Below are 17,861 nucleotides of genomic sequence, written 5' to 3'. Positions count from 1 at the left end.
AACTGTCAAAAGGCAAAGGGCAAGTAAGAGAGAGGGGGACGGGACAAGCCAACATGGGGAAATCACACAGAAAGCATTTCTTGAATAAACAGGAGATAGTTTTATTTTTTTCTTTGTATCATGTCTGCATTTTTTGTATATAAAACTAATTATTATGATTTCTACATTTCACAGAAGAGCATTTGAAAAAAATCTGTCTACAATTGAATGAAATAAAAATATAAACTCTTTGGGGAAAAAAAGAGATGCAATCTCTAACAATGCCCAATCACAGAAACTTAAGTCTGAGGAGTGTTAATTTTTGCATCTTATATAATAATAAGCATAACTTTAAACCAAAATATTTAGGGGAAAAAATGTCACCATCACGAAGTTCTTATTGCTTCTAGCTCTAACTTTTATTAAGTAATTTGAAGTGACAATTATCCAAAGAAAAGCAAAAAAAGCTCTGAAGATACTTTTGTCATTTAAATTTTAAAATACCACATTCTGAATGACATCCAAAGCCATTTTTAATTGGCTGGGTAATAGATATTGTGCTTAAGTTAGCCTAATTAGCATGAGAGAGGGTAAAGTTTTATATTGATGCAAAATCCAAAAATGATGGAAGGTGCACAAAACAAGACTACAGTTGTATGTAGTTGTTATGGAAACTATTTTACTGTTGTGGAAATGTATGTGTTAAAAACATAAGATCTACCAAGCAAATAAAAGGGGATTTCTAACACAGTAAGATTTATTTAGTAACTGTGAGGTTTATTTCCCTGCTAATAAATGTAACTTCAACTTTGCATATATAAATATCTATCCTAGAATAGCTGTTGCTATAGTAACAAGATATATTTGCTCATATTCACATTTTAGAATTTACTTTTCAGAATTCCTTAAAATTTGTGATTTAAAAATTTTGTTCATAACAGAAATTCCGCTTGTGTCTTATTTCAAAGTATTAGTAAGAAAACACAGGCTATAGTGATAGTCATTCTTCTTACTTAAAATTATGTATTTCTCGATTTTTAGTGATCTCAAAATGTGTTGAGTCAACAGTACTAGTGACATTATAATTCTTTGAGAATAAACTGAAAGAAATGTTTTTGGAATCATCACCTCTTTAAAGAAACAAAAATCATGAGAGAATCAATTATTATACTTAATATTACCTTGTATATTCTGAGACTTTGCATGGTTTCTTTCCCAAAGAAAAAGAGCGGACCTCAGAACCATGGTCTAATTTTCTTTTCATCTATAAGGTAAAGCAAATGAGACAGATTTAAGAAAAAAATCACCTGTCCCAACTATCAAATCTTAACATTTGCACTGGCAATAGTGAAAAAAATTCTTAAATTTTCATATGCCTAAATTTTCATTATTTAGGCATAGTTAATGTATGTAGAAAATAAATACTTCATGGTTTCTTCTACTAGTTCTACTTTGTTTTACTCTTTAAAGATTAGAAAGGTGAATTTCCCCCTCTCCAATACTTTATCCAGAAGAATAGCATATGCTGATTTAAAAATTGATATTCATCATACATATTCCTTGAGAGTGATATGCCTTTCACATTTTCCAGTTTAAGAAACAACATGGGGGAAAATGTCATGTTAATACACATATTACAGAACCATATTTACCATGTCTCTCTTATTGATCATCATTTTCCTTTAAAAACATATTTTCAAGACAAAAGGGACAACAAAATTCAAAATTTCAAAACCTGAATGAAAGTAACAGTAATTGAATTTAAAACACACAGGTTATTACAAAAGTGTAAAGTGAACGATGTAAATAAAACGATCTTGAAAAGTAAGTATATAAGGCAAAAGCAATGAATATGGGTAATGAGGGGAGTAAAAAAGTAAATCTACAACAGGAGAGAAGTGTGGAGTTGGTATAATAAAGGTGGGAAAAAAGCCATCAATTGATATTTACAGAGAATATAACTTCACTGACAGATGCTCACTCAGGACAAAATATTCTAACTTGAAAAGCAACAAGAAGATTTTAAAAGAATGAGTTAAATATCTTCGTAAGGTATATCCAACATCTACAGCTTTTAAGTATTATGCTATGTATGTGTAATACTGTAAATACATTCAGAATTACATTTTGTCAACATCAAAATTGAAATATTTATTTTTTATATTTCACCATCTGTTAACTGAGGTCATCTAACTATAGATCTGTTATAAAACTAGAAAATAAGATCAGTTAAGATTCAACTTTTTCTACTTCAATAACCCCCTCAAGATTTGTGTCCTCTAATTAATTACTGTACCACTGAAAATTATGGGGGGGGGTAGACCCAATGCATGATAGACAGCTATCCTCATTTTTTAATAATAATGTGAAAACCCTTGCTTTGCAGCAGACTTCTTTTCTTACCTACTGCCTCACCTGGGAACATCATAACACAGCATGCTACATTATAAATACTAAAAATTACCAACGAGACTCAAAAAATTTTTGAACCATACTCTGGATAATAAAGACTATGTTTTTATCATCATGAAAAAGTCTTCCAAAATACAGGGACCATCTTATGGTATCAGGGGCTACAGTAAGGGTACAACAAGCTCATCCACAATTTTTACCTTAGTTCAAGAAATACCTACTGGAAAGAAATGGAATTGGTCTTACTTCAACCCTTCGGAAGTTTCTGTACTCATTACATTGTTTTAAAGTGATTTCTCTCAAAAACAATTATTTTCTTTCTCCAAATGGTTTTAGTAAAAAGGAAAAATAAATATATAAGCTTTATTATATAGATAGCCACGTGCTTCCATGTATATAAATTATAGACACGTACACATACACGCAAATGTATCTATCAGGAAGGTCAGTCAGTACAGATCACCTTAAAAATCTAGTTTTTTCCATAACTTCCACAGATTCTTATTTTCAAAATTAACACGAGAAACTTTGATATTCATTCTAATTAAGTTGTAATACTGGCTTTCAGAACTTCCCTGGGTATCTTGTAAATACACATTGGTGCAAATGGTATTTGCCACCAAAAGCAAACTTTATTTCCATCTTAGAAACCCTTCAATGAATAAAAATGCCCAAAAGACATATTAAGGGAACCATTTAGAAAGGACTTTTTATCTTCAGAATATATTACTAAATAAAGACTTTCTGTAGGACTACAGAAGTCTCTTAAATATTATATTGTTTACTGAAAATCCTGACTTTAGAACCAAAAATTAATTCTGCAATTTTTAAGGGGCATAGAAAGTAAATACGACCTTTTAAAATATAAGTTCTAAATATTCTAGTGATTCTAGACTTTAAAAGAGTCAGCTAAAGAAAAAAGAAAAGAAATATATATGTATATAAGGTATAGAAAAATTAAAGGCAGAAGATTCACTAAAAGCTAACTAAGGGTAGAGTATTTCCAGGTCAGCATTTAACGGAGCCACATTTCCAAAGTCTAAATATATTTTTAGTGAAAAATTTCCAGATAAAATATTCATTTTACTTTAAATTTAAAGCTGTTTACAGCTTACGTTGTCTTTGCATTATTTGCTTACATTCACGTTATAAAACAGAATACCAGCCATCCAGCCACCCACCAAAATTAGAGGATACTGCAGCCATCTCTGATGATACAGATTTTCCTTCTCAGGCAGGCACACACACACACAATCACACAACACAGAAAGAAAACAGATTACTTACTTTGTAAAAAATCATTTTTAGTGTGCCGTAGAAACCCATATTTTCTGTATTTTTCCCCTTCAGTGATTCTGTGCCCCCGTGTGTCCGGCTGCTTGGCAGTCTCTGACAATATAAACCTTTTTCAGGTAGGTATGTCACAGATTCTAATGTGGACATGCTCAGGCACGTCAGAAAGGGAAGATTAGGGAGCAGAACTGGCAACAAAACTCCACAGTAAAGGCAAATGCAGCTCAGTATCAAACAGCTTCTCGGGACACACATACATACATGCAGCTTGACTGAGAAGAACTCGAGGGAATAATGAGAGAGAACCGAGAAGATTATTGGAGGAGACTATGCCCTGTCAAAGCCTTGACTGAACAGATTCCTCCCTCAGCAGCAGAGGGATCAGATTACATCTTCCCTTGAACACAGAATGGTGCAGTCCAGGATTCAGCAATGCAGACTGCACATCAATTATATGGTGATCCGCTCCAGGGAACCCGTAAGCACACAACGCACTGAACAGAGGGAGGATGTGGGCAGCGAATGAGACCGCCCCCACACAACAACCCCCTTCCCCTTGCGAACTTTCAGGAGATTATTTTGTATTTTGGAAAACCTGCATTTCGGCAGAGTTTTAAATGGCAAGCCTTCTTTTTACAAATAAGTGCTTTCAGAAACATTCTGAAAATGGAATATATTTTCCATACAGTCTTCCCAACAGAAGCAAAGCAGGCTATTTCCACTAACTGTTATCCTATTGCAGTCCTGGCACAGACTGATCACATTTTTCAAGTAGCTTAGATGATAGAAAATGAGCAATCCCAAAGGGAGAAATTAAATAGTCTTTGGGGGGATTTACAATAAAGTAGACCAGTTTGGAGCACACAACATTTGCAGAAATTATGTAATAAGTTATATTTCAACTTGCGTATTTCTTATATTAACATTTAATGAAAATATTCCCTATGTTTTTCCATTTCACTCATTTAAAAACATATCAAAATTACCACACACTTCATCAATTCTTAGTAATCATGACAATTTATTTTTAGGACTATCAGGTTGGTATTAAGTGTATAAAGTTTGGCCAAAAGGTTCCATTTCTCCAAAGAAGCAAAAACTGGGCTCATTGGAGAGTCTTAACCTTATTTGTGAATTAAATCTTGAGTAAACAAGCAGCACTGGACTTCTACCTCCAAAATTATTTTGAGAGGAAGGTAGATTGCTATCCTTAAAAAGGCATTTTACATAATAATAAAAAAATACCAAAGTTTGCCTGAAGGCAACCTTTTTCTCAGAACAACTACTTCACAAATCTAGATATTTTATCTCGCAACTTGCTACACAACTAGCTTCAGAGGCAATTATAAGATTCCTTGGACTAGAAAGACCCATTATTAAGGGTCTAGTTAATTAACTCCTACCCTCCGCATTAGCATTCTTTATTACAAGTAAACTGTGTGCCTATAGTTATTTAAGTACTTAAAAAGTTTGCTCAGAAAAAAAGAAATACTATTTGGACTTACTACAGATTACTACTCTCTGCTATGGTTAACGAATGACTTTCATTAGGTAAATGATTTTAAATGCTGTATAAAGTAGTTATCATAATTTTAAAAATAAATATGTTTACCTTTATAACTAAGATATTAAGTCAGTGTAATGTCTTTTACTTTAAAACATAAATGAAATAAGATAATCTAAAATTTTATGAAAATATATACCTTGGATCTTCTGGAAATTACATTCTCTGTATAATCTTTCTAAAAAATCTGACTCTTAAATTCTTACCCTCAGAAACCGTATGTACATGTACCCAGCAAAAAGTTAGTTTTCTAAATAAACAATAAGCTTATTTCAAAGGAAAGTTCTTTTTAGAAAAAAAAAAAATCCAACTGTTAGGAATGGACCCATAAACCCTTTTGTTAGAAGATTCAGAAAACTCAAAGATTTAAAAAATAATAATAATGCAAAGTTTAAAAAAAAAAGTAATTTCCCATTCACCACCTGCCTCAATTCTGGGCTTTATCAAGAAACTAATTATAAAATGAACACCTGAAATTTTCTCTAAAATTTTGCAGTGGTAACTAGCTTATTAGAGGACAATGTAGATCTTGACTTCAATTGAAATCATGTCCTCTCTCTAAATGAAGTAACTTTTCCAAATTAAGTCCACTCAATTGAGGACAAAGACAAACTTTAATAAACCATGGTCACTCTAAAAATCTAGGATATTTAAAGAAGAAGATAACTTAATTTTGTATATTCAAAGGAATGTTCTTTTGGTTACAAAGTTCCTTTTATGGGATGAAGTTATGGGAAAACCTGATGCTCACAAATGTATATTTTTATGTAGGTATATATATTCATGTTTTATTTTTGAATAGGCAAAATATTTACATGATTCAAACTGGAAATGATAATCAAAAAGTATATACTGAAAAGACTTTCTACCACCTGACATCCCCATCTTCTGTGAGTCCCATTTGATAATAATCTCTATTAGTTTGTCCTTTAAGTGAGAATGTGTATGTTTATAAGTACTCATGAAGACTTTATTTTCCCAAATATTTCAACAACTCTCCCTACTATTTTGTTTACAATGTTAATTTGAACTGTGAAGAATTTGGCAAGCAAAACTAGTCAACCAAACTTCTAACCAGATTTCAAAAAACTGAATAAAAATAATTTTCAATATTCTCTGAAGTACTATTAACCAAAGTTGTGATCTATTAATTTCATCATAATCTATACATGAACAAAGCAAATGAAACCATTCTCCATTTCTATTTCTGAGAGTCTTGGCTAAAATACAGATGTTTAAAACTTTATTCAAAGATTTAAGTTTTTTAGTAGTACTAATGAAAAGGCCTTTCTGTATGTTAGCTATAGCTATCTCTTTTTTGTCCTTGGGGTACTCAGAAGCATTTCAAAATTGACATCAGTCCATAATCTATGTCAATAAGTTTCAGGGAAAAAAGTATTTTACGCTCTATGCTCGAATGTTAACTATAAGTTCAATGAAAAAAAAATCAGATAGTCAACTATTATAGTTAGACAATACCTGTGTTTGTCACTCAAATTTTTAGAATCACTATCTCAATGTATTAAGTATATTTTCAATATAATAAAGTACATTTTCATATAATTTTAGCTAAGCAATAAATTTCCCATCCTATAAGCCTTACTGGAATCTATTAGTAAGGGGAGTGACTGCTAATTCAGACCCAATGCTCACCTCTATCACAACTCCGTTCAACTAGATACATGAGAAGAATGGCAGTTACTTAAGAAACAAAGAAAGATATGAAGATATACTGCCCCAGAGTCTAGGACTCTGGGAAATAAGGCAGTAGAATGATTAACCTGTGAACTAGCATAAAAGAAATGGCCCCTCTGAAAAATTAGTTGGGATGACTAAGTTTTTAGAAGGGCATGTTGTAGTTATGGGCATAAACCAAAACTAATCTACATGTGAATAGTGAGAAAAATATAAATAGTAAAGCAGTCTTCACTGAATCATGTATCTTCAGAGATGTATCTTTATACATGGTGTCAACAGGGGAAGCAGTAATAATTTTCCCACCTTGACTCTGAATTCATTATTTCCATTTTAAATAATTATTTTATTATTATGCTTATCATACCTCATTGTTATTGATTTAATACATCTTTTTCCACTACCATCTACTCCAAGAAGATTCCCATCTTATTCTAAGCCACAGTAGAAAAATGATACATAATAAATAATGTTTTTGAATAACTGGACATATTAGCAAACAGTAGCAACCATATAAGCAAAAGTAGCAACCATGGCATCATTTATCTAAAGCATAAATATGTTATAGTTAGTACTAAAAAGTCTATCTATTGTATTAGAATTGATATTATAATATTATTGGTTCTTTTCATTATCTTGCTAACATTTTCTTTTAAGTAGGCTTCACACCCAGCACAGAGCCCAAGGTGGGGCTTGAACTCACAACCCGGAAATCAAGACCTGAGCTGAGATCAAGAGAAGGATGCTTAACTGACTGAACCACTCAGGTACCCTTATATTGCTAATATTTAAAGACTTACTTTCATTTTATAATAAAAGAATGTGTTTATAGTCTTATGTCAGTGATTTTATTATTATCACAACAACATTCTTTACTCTGATATTACACTAGAAAAACTACCTACCATAATTAGCTGTCTTGCCCCAGCATAGAATATAGATTAGAGACAGCTCAAAACTTCAACATCAAAGAAAGGAATGTCAAGCATGCTAAGGCTGGAAAAGCTTTTTAAAATCTCACTAACCCACTGTCATTAACTTTCTGGGATGTGAGTTCTTTTTATTTTATTTTTTTAAGATTTTATTTATTTATTTGAGAGAGAGAGAGAGAAAGCACAGAGGGAGAGTAAGAGGGAGAAGCAGACTCCCCACTGAGCAGGGAGCAATGCATTGGGACTTGGTCCCAGGACCCTGGGATCATGACCTGAGCTGAAGGCAGAGGCTCAACTGAATGAGCCACCCAGGCGCCCCTGGGATATGAGTTATTAAAAGGTTCACAACTGAAATTGAAAAGTTAATAGCCTATCCTATCACAGGTATTATGAATTAAAATAGCATGTATGCCCAGCATCTACATTTTCCCTAGGCAAGCAGGTGGCAGTATTGATCAATGAGCTATTTCCCACTCTTAACTCATTAATTAAGCATTTATTTAGCATCTAGGATTTGTCAGGCACAAGACAGTATATAATTAAGAAAAACTTTTTTTTTCATCCATTGAATTTATGACACAGAATAGGGTCATCTATACACATCTGACTTTTAGAACTCAAACTGAATTAGTTTCTTGAGAATATGTAAAATAAAACAAGGTGAGCCAGATTTAGTTTGAAATTACCATCCAGGTAAACAAATACAGAGATATTACTGCATTAGAAAAAAAATCACAAACTAAGCTAAAAAAAAAAAAAAAAAAATCAGACATTGCTAAAGAGGGGAAAAAATTACATTTTGCAAACAGCAATTACATATGCAAACTATAACTAAATCTTGGTTATTCAGTTCATGGAATAATTATCTGGGTCCATATGACTATGCTTCTGCTACATGTGAGAAATCTGAAGCAAAGACATGGTAGCGATTGAGGAAAAGGTGACAGAACCTGAAAGATTTAATTTAAAAATAATTAAGAAATAACCACCTATATCCCAATATCTGTAAAATCCTACTGAGGACAAATAAAAACATTACAGTAATAACCTTTCTCTCCCCAAGATACTTAAAATCCAGCTTGTAAGACAAGAAACTAATAGAAAACAGTATCTATCAAGTGCCAAATTGGATAGTTTAGGAGGTCAGAAAATAAAAAATAATTCCAACAGTCTGAAAATATCTCATATAAAATGCTTTTGTTTCTAAGCTTAAAAAACAGAAATTTGGTAGATGTTGAGGAGAAAAAAGGAAACCATCCCTTGTGGGCCAAAGATATATGTGGAACTACCACTGTCATTAGCTTGAAGAATTAACATCATCTGTAAGTCTTCTAGTAGTCAGTCTCACAAGGTTCATCAGAGCATAACCTATTTAGTAATATATCTCCATATACAAACATAAAATATTATAATTAAAATATTCTTTAACTTACTAGTAATGGTTTCTTCAAAAGTACTTTCTGCCATGACTCATTCTCCCATTTTAGGTATAATATGTGTCTTTCTGTACAAGAAGAACTTTACTGTGTGGGTGTAAAGACTGTTGACTTTTTATTTAGTTATAAACACTGACTAATAGGGGGTCCTTCTGTTTCAATAGGCACTTATACAAGATCATACACACAAGCAGCTTGTACTCAAGGGGGGACTGGTGCAGAAAGAAGAGATTTCTTAAATAAATACTCATTCAAACCTTATAATCTCTCCCAAACTTGATGAAAAAAAATAATAAAAAATGTAATTCAGGGCAGTAGGGTACATAATTCATTGACTTTCACCAAAATGTTGGAAAAGGACATCTGATGTTAAGAAAAAAAAAATGCATAACTTGCTTGGAAAATTAAACATCTTGTTTTACATTCAGCCCTTTCTCTTCATGACCTGCCCCTCTAGCCCCCAAACTCAAAGCCTCCTTTTAAGGAAAATTCTTCATTGTAAAAAATTTTCAAGTCATAGAAACTGTTCATCATGTCAGAACTAGGAAAAGGGCTACTGTAAAGTAGAAGGTATGTAAGATTCAAACACATGATATAAAGTATGGTACTTTATAGAATAAATATGCAAATATTAAGTATATGTGTATGTATGCCTAGAGAAAAGCCTATGTAAATACATAAATATATTCACAGTGGTCATCTAAGTGCCTTAATAAGAAGACCTTTTTCCTCTTTTTTCTTACCTGCCAATAAACAAATTTACTTGCATAACCTTTGAGCACCTACTCTGCTAATAACTGTTCTAGGCTCTAGGTATAAGATGGCAAACAATGCAGATGAGCTTTCTGCTCTCACATAGTTTACATTCTAGGAGAAGGGGAAGACAAATAATAAGTAGACAATACATGAGTAAGATAATTTCATATAATGCTTAATTTTAAGAGATAAATAAAACAGGGTGCTATGAAAGATGTAGGTACTAAGGGTAGTAGAGAAGTATGGCTAATTTTGAATGGCAACACCCAGGAAACAACTGTTAAGTCAAAATGAAAGAGTAGCAGCACCTAGGATCAGCAAGAATAAGGCCAGTCTGGCTAGGATGGTGTGCCGGGCACAAGATGATGTCAGACAGATAACCAAGGGCCAGATCATGTAGGAGGATCATGGTCAAGAGTTCGGATTTAACTCTAAGTGCAATGTGACCTCATTAGAGGATTTCTAGAATGAGAGTAAACACAAAAGAACTTCTCTATGTATTTTTGCCTATATTATTTTTTATACTTTCAAAAATGCATATAAAATTAAAGATAGCTCACAAAATAATTCTCACTGGCTGAAATTAGAAATACAGAGACAATATATAGCTGTATTTGAACTCTTTCAACTCTTTCATCCAGCAATTACTCTTCCGTTTCCTCATACTTACTCTCCAACTGAGCGCCTTTCCCTAAAGGTTCCTAAACTTAGGAAAGAGAATTGGAATAGCAAATAAGACTTAGTTTGCACCATGTGCCAAGCACTATACTAAATCTTTATAGCAGGTAACTCAATTCTATAAGAATGGAGGAGTATCTACTATATCATATCTCTATTTCCTTGCTCTTCTACTTTCTATGTTCTGATTTTATCTTTACATTTGATAATTTACTCTTTTTGAGAAAGACAGAGATGTTGGGCTCCGATCTCTGTAGATGGATCTACCAGCCTTCTTTTAGCAAATGTCTACAATGGTGAAAGACATGGTTACCTTTAGTTATTAGAGACAAAAGGATTTTACCCAAGGTATACTTTTTACTTCTCTGTGATCATAAAAAATTCCAGAAAATAATCACAGAATCTCAAAGTTGGAAAAAGCCTTCCAAAATCTTAGTACAGCCTCATGTACAACCCTACTTAGGTACACCCTTATTAGCATGTAGTCATCCAAGATATGCTTAATCTAAAATACATGTTTTTCTCAATTCGGTAATCTTTTATTGGTTTGCTTCCCAATTCTGATAATTATGTCCAATTATAAAATTTGACGAGCAGATACATAAAGTCCAGATTCAAACTTATTACGCTTTTTAAAATATAGCCTCTCTTCTCATCTCAGTCATTTTACAAAATCTCCAGAAGAATTTAAAATAAGAGGGGATAACTTTAACCAATCTTTTTAAAAACTCTAGCTATGAATCAAAGTCTGTGGACTAGGACTTATTTCACTTATTCAAAAACACTTAATAATTCCATATTGGTGGTAGGCCACTAAGAAACATAAATCACCCCAGGTTCTTACTCTGGAAAGTATGCATTATGGTGAGCTTTAATCAATTCTTTACTTACTTTAGAGTAGCTTGCCTACTCTTTAAGTATCTGTGTTTGATACAGCTGTCAAGTAAGGATGGAAGAACCCAGTAATCATGCCCCACTACATTTAAAAAGGAGGATTCTAAAGATTCATTTTAGAAACATCAATTTACATTTTAAAATAATTACTGTATATATAATTTAACAAACTGCATTCTTTGCTTTGAAAGAATCAAGAATTATCTGACTGGCATAATGCCTACATGATCCCCTACCTTTTTAGGAACTTCCAACAGACTATAAAGATTCAGTATATAAAAGCAGAGTACAAAAAAAAGGCTGCTCAAAATAGATGGGTCATAAATGTGGTTTGACATAATTTTGCCTGTCATGGAAATATTTTCAAAATAACTATTCACCTGAAAAGGTATACGATCTATAGTAGTTTTTTATTCACAGTGAACCGTAAGATCAATGGTCAGGAACACTTTGACATTTTGGCAAAACCACTATAATAGAAATATTTTATTTATAAGTTATGTTCTTTATTAAAAAGCTATTTCATATTTAAGAACGCATTTATCTGTAAACACTCAAGACTTCCAAATATTTAAAAATTAACTTTGAAAGTCTGCCACACATGATACATGATTCTAAAAAGTTCTTTCTGCAGGATGGATATCGTGAGCTTTCTTCCAGCTGTGTGAACTCCTGGTATATAATGATGGGACAATGACTACCAAACAAATGTGCACTGCAATTTAAAAACTTCTCTGTGCATACAGCTGGTCCACTGAGAACCGTTACAAGGTGATTTGAGAACACTCCTGAAAAACTGAATCTTCAATTCTTTTTAATTGAGTCAATACATGTTCAAACTCTTAAACATGAAAAAAAAATCCTATGAGGAATAGCTTAACTATACTAAAGCACATAAAGTCAAAGTTAGCAAAAAGATGTTGAACTACGGAATATTCTTAAAGTTGTAATATTCTGTTAGCTCTTGGGATAAAGACACACACACACACACACACACACACCCCTCTTCATTTTCAGCCTTTCCTTTAAAGTTATTCTATCAAGAGACAAATATTAAGAACATATTTTTCAAGAGATGTTAAATGAAGACATGGTAATCATCATGATCACAATGTAAAGAGATTAAAATTAAATGGTATTTTAAAGATATTTTTACTCAACTAGCTTTTGCAAAAAAAAAAAACAGATTTGTTAGACCAAGATGTAATTTACTCCCCACCAATTCATTTATTTCAAAGACTTTAACTTTGTGAAATGTATTACACTTGTTTTTCCACATAGGTAGTGTAGAAAAAGGAAATTACTGTTAGAAAAACTTATGGTGAGCCTCTAAACCCAAATTCCACTGCAATATTATTAGTTTCATCCAAATGAATCCTGCCCCATATAATGGTTTCCTGTTTTCTAAACAATGAAACAAGGTGGGAGAAAGAAAACTAAACAGTGATTCAAACATTTTATTTTGATAGATCTACATCTGCTACATTCAAGAAATATCTAGCCAGGGTTCTTGAAAGCCAGGCACTAAGCAAAAAGTAGCAAAACTGAGCAAGATGTCATCTCTGTCCTGGAAAAACTACTAATTTGGGTGGAAGGACAGTCAAATAGATTTTTTAAAAAGGACAAATCAATGTAATTGTTAAAGGAAATTGCTCAATTTATATGACAATGCATAGAGCTAGAAAGAGGAAGAGATATTCCAAGAAACACAGGTAATATTTTAAACCTAAAGAAAAAAGGGAAAATAAACAATACTACACTTAATTTGAGTGCTCCTTTACTGCCCACCATTAAAAATATAAACTATTCCAGCTTAAATAAGCAACTGTTTTAAAAAATAAAGTTTTCTTAAGAAAATGAAGCATACAGAGAAGAGAACTGACAGGCACTCTTCTAGATGCTTATATAAAATTCACTGAAGCTATCTAATGACTGCATGAAGTAGGTACAGTCTTTCAGATGAGGAAACAGGTGCCAAGAGCTCAAGTAACTTCCCCAAGGGCATACAACCATTATAGGGTGGCTGGGATTTGAAGACAGGCAAATCTTGGTCTCCAGTTTACAGAAAATGAGAACAGGGTTTTCTACCTACATAGCAGTAAGTATTGGTAGTTAATAAATCTCTAGGATGTTTCCCATGCAATTTCAGTATGCAGATGTATGATGTGTGCATGAAATCTATGTTAGAGTCATAGCAGACACAGAGAAAGAAGAGACAAACTAGATAGCTAATTGTGTACTCTGATACACTTTACTGCTAGGAATTTATCAAGAGCAGCTTGACAAAGAATTAATACACTACTGCCAGTGCCTCCTTGGTGAAGGCCTGCTCCCATTATCTTTGACATTATATTGAGTGTAGGTAGCCATTGGTAGGCAGAGCGAATGAAAATCTATCTGATGACAGGTACTTACAGAAATACATGCATTTTTGCTTCCTTTTCTAACCGTCCCCCCACAAGAACTGTTTTTACCTTCACTCCCTCATGCATTTTTCTTTATATCTCTAAAACATGAAATAATGAAAAAGAGTTGAGAACAGAATACAGCAAAGTATCTCATTGGAGCCTCCTTTTGAAAGAGATAGTAGGTCTTTCTCCCTTACCCAAGTTACCTGAACACTATAGAAAACTGGCAAAAGTTATGTATCCTAATGCTAAAGAAATGTTTTAAATGTTCTCATTGGTTATTACAACTCCAAAACATTTAACAGGGAATTATGACTCCCACTTGGTTTTGACTTTTTTAGTTTAGTAGACAGCCTAAAAATACGTGACTTGTTAACTAAGTAATAGTGTGGGGGGTATTTTTCGGGGTATATATACAACATATGCTTCAATATGTGGTTATGCTTTGGTCCTGCTTCTTAATTTCATCACACAGATCTTTTTGTAAGGACCAATCAATCTTTAAAAAATGTGAATTTGATCCATGTGTGGTTATCACTTCCTAGGTATAAACATCAGTTCCAATACATGCATATCTCTGTGATTCTATCCTATACTGTTTCAACTAATTATGTGTATTCTACCTGGGATACATAATTACAACAAATGTAGGTTTAAATGGTTATTTTAATTTCCTGCAAACACTCATTCAGTTGTATTTATTTGGATGCCTATCATATACAAGTTAAGGACAGTCTCAGCTTCATGGCTGTGATAGGAGCTTTTATAGTGTGGTAGGAGAGGAAGACAATGAAATAAAACAAAGTAGAGATAAAATTGGCAGGTAAATGCTGCAGTGTTAAGAAAATGCATTATGTTAAGGTTTTTACCTAGTCTGGGGGTTCAGAGAAGACTTCTCTGAAGGAATGACTAAAATGTGTTGTGGTGGGGGAAGGGTACCCCTACTATAGAATAGAGGTTCTATGGCAAGTACAGAATAAGGCTAGAGAAGTAGACAAGGGCTAGATTATGCAAGACCTCATAAAGGTCTTTACCACAGGAGTAAAGAAAAGCTTATGCTGGATGTTGGTCAGGGGAAGGAGGTAATCAGATATGCCACTTGAAAAATCTTTCTAAATGTAATATTAAAACCAGAATGGGAGAGTGGATGTGGCAGAGATTATGTGAGGAAGTTATTCCATGACACCAAGCAAGAGAGAATAGTTGCTTAGACTAGCTGGGTGAAACAAAGATGAATAGAAGTGAACATTTAAGAGATATTTAGGACATAAAATGAATAGCATTGGTGACAGATTGATTAGTTGTGAAGAATAAAGGAGGAGGAGTTATCAAGGATGAGACCCAAGTTTCTTATGCAACAGGATGGGACATGAGAGAGGATACTAGACAAGAGTCAGACACTAGACAAGTTTGCTTGTTTTTGTTTTCTGGGGTAGGGAGGATCACGAAGTCCATGATTGGTCATATTTGGTTTGGTCATATCCAGGTGAGGAAATCATGCTCCAGGTAGCTCTGGGAACTCAGAACAAAGGTCTAGACTGGAGATAAAAACATGGGAATCATCTGTGTATAGGCCTTCTCCAATTTCCTTCTCAGAGCTACCTTCTCCCCGTTCTAAAGCTGTTAATCACAGTACTTGAACCAATACCTTGTCAGAGTGTAGACACATTATTTGCCCATCTTCCCCATTAAACCCTAAGCTCCATGAAAGCAGTGACCACTTTCATTTTGGTTCTTTTACCTCAGCTGCTTATGTAGTCCTTACACTTATCAGGGTATCAATAAATAATATTTACATGAGATAATGAACAATGTAACACGCACCTTAATCAATATTGACAGATTTACAATAACTGGAAATTATTGATTTGAAATTATGTGATTTGAAAAACTCATAATTTTCATAAGGAAAGGTGATACAGGTGAACACATTTTATAAATTTATTATTTATTTAGTGCTATGTTATATATAATATTATTTGTAGTATCTTATATAGCTATATACACGTATTTCCCCTTCAGGCAAAAATAATAAAATTTTCTAGATATTTACCAATTACCAATGAATTATAAACCAAACTGGAAGAAAATACAGTTTGATATACAACAAAAATGCAATTATCTTTGTTATTAAAAGTCAACCTGGCTTAGGACTTCCTGTAGCTTTAAAAATGCCCAACAGAATACAAACTTTTACTATTCAAAGGGCCATACACGCTTTTAACATTAAATATGTACATCATTTCCCACAAATCTCAGTTAAAGTATTTTATTTATTCATTGGTATTAACTCAACAGATAGCATTTTTGACTTTTTTTTTTTTTAAAGATTTTATTTATTTATTTGACAGAGAGAAATCACAAGTAAGCAGAGAGGCAGGCAGAGAGAGGAGGAAGCAGGCTCCCCGCAGAGCAGAGAGCCCAATGCGGGGCTCGATCCCAGGACCCTGGGATCATGACCTGAGCTGAAGGCAGAGGCTTTAACCCACTGAGCCAACCAGGCACCCCACAACAGATAGCATTTTTGTATCTCCATTTTACTGATAAAAAATCTGAAGCATGAGGGGCGCCTGGGTATCTCAGCGGGTTAAAGCCTCTGCCTTCAACTCAGGTCATGATCTTAGGATCCTGGGACAGAGCCCCACGTTGGGCTCTCTGCTCAGCAGGGGCCCTGCTTCCTCTCTCTCTGCCTGCCTCTCTGCCCACTTGTGATCTCTGTCTGTCAAATAAATAAATAAAATCTTAAAAAAAAAAAAGAAATCTGAAGCATGAATGTTTGAGAGTTATCAAAAGCATAATATTTGCTTAAAAAAAAGGAAAAACAATCTTTGGCAGTACGTATTTTACTCTCTATGAACAAAGTAACAGGCTAAGTGCCATTTCCATTAAAATTAAATTGGATACTACATATTTTACATTTGATTGGCTATTTTTATTTTGCTTTAGCTGCTTTTTATCACAATCTCCCACTGAAACAGGATCTACCAAGAAACACTACAGTTAATGAAAAGGGTCAAAAGGAATAAGATCCCACTGAAATACTTTTTTAAGCTACTGATAATTATTTCATTACTACTTCATTTGGTTTTGTGAATATGAAAAGCATGTAATAATAATAAAGAGATTCATTCTGGGGCATACCATTCACTTCTAACTTTGAATGGAGATAGAACATAATTCATCTTAAACTTCAATGGAGTCAACAATACAAAAAGAGGCATTTCTAAATTTTCTTTTGTTTTCATCTTCTAAGAAATATTTTAACACTTATATATTAAATCTGAAAACGTATTACATTGCTCAAAGTTTATATACTTTTGTATATAATCACAGTATGGGAATTTTAAGTAAATATATTGAAGATATACAGTGTAAGATGATGACAGACACTAGCAAGCAGTTTCAATGCTCTTTAACATACATTAAAGAGAAAATATCCTAAAGTGAAAAAGGAAAAACTGATAAAAAAATATTTTTAGAAGAGGCTGTGGTTGGCCATTTATTACTTTTTTGTATTAGAGTTAATTAATATTCTAAAAAGGTCTACAAAACGCTGAACAACCTCTCAAGCTTTGAATTCATGGCACTGACCTTAAGGACTTTCTCAGAATGATTTTTAATGCATCCTGTTATTAGTAAAACCTGTTCAAATACATGCCCCATCTGCCAACACCCCATCTGCAAAAGAGCGTCTTATTCTTGTAGACAGTACAACTTCTGCTTGCTTCCTTCTCTTCTCTACATACCAGCTGTATGGTAATGAGTATGAGCAGCTGAAAATACTGCACGATAACAAAGCTAATATGAAAACGGC

At 33.2% G+C, this 17,861-nt stretch overlaps 1 protein-coding gene across 5 annotated transcripts in view; it reads right to left on the bottom strand.

Moving 5' to 3' along the window:
• Positions 1-17,861, bottom strand: part of FBXW7 (F-box and WD repeat domain containing 7) — a 230,778-nt gene that overhangs the window by 29,171 nt on the left and 183,746 nt on the right. For 4 of the 5 annotated variants that reach the window (XM_059175447.1, XM_059175436.1, XM_059175432.1 and 1 more), the window contains one exon: positions 1,161-1,243. In XM_059175447.1, the coding sequence (XP_059031430.1) occupies positions 1,161-1,243 (83 nt within the window). Of the gene's footprint in view, positions 1-1,160; positions 1,244-3,678; positions 4,093-17,861 lie in introns of those variants that run through there. The other variant, XM_059175455.1, reaches the window with a different exon arrangement.

This window comes from Mustela lutreola, chromosome 1, assembly GCF_030435805.1.
Source record: "Mustela lutreola isolate mMusLut2 chromosome 1, mMusLut2.pri, whole genome shotgun sequence".
Classification (NCBI taxonomy): Eukaryota; Metazoa; Chordata; class Mammalia; order Carnivora; family Mustelidae; genus Mustela; species Mustela lutreola.
This window is presented reverse-complemented; position numbering and strand designations above follow the sequence as displayed.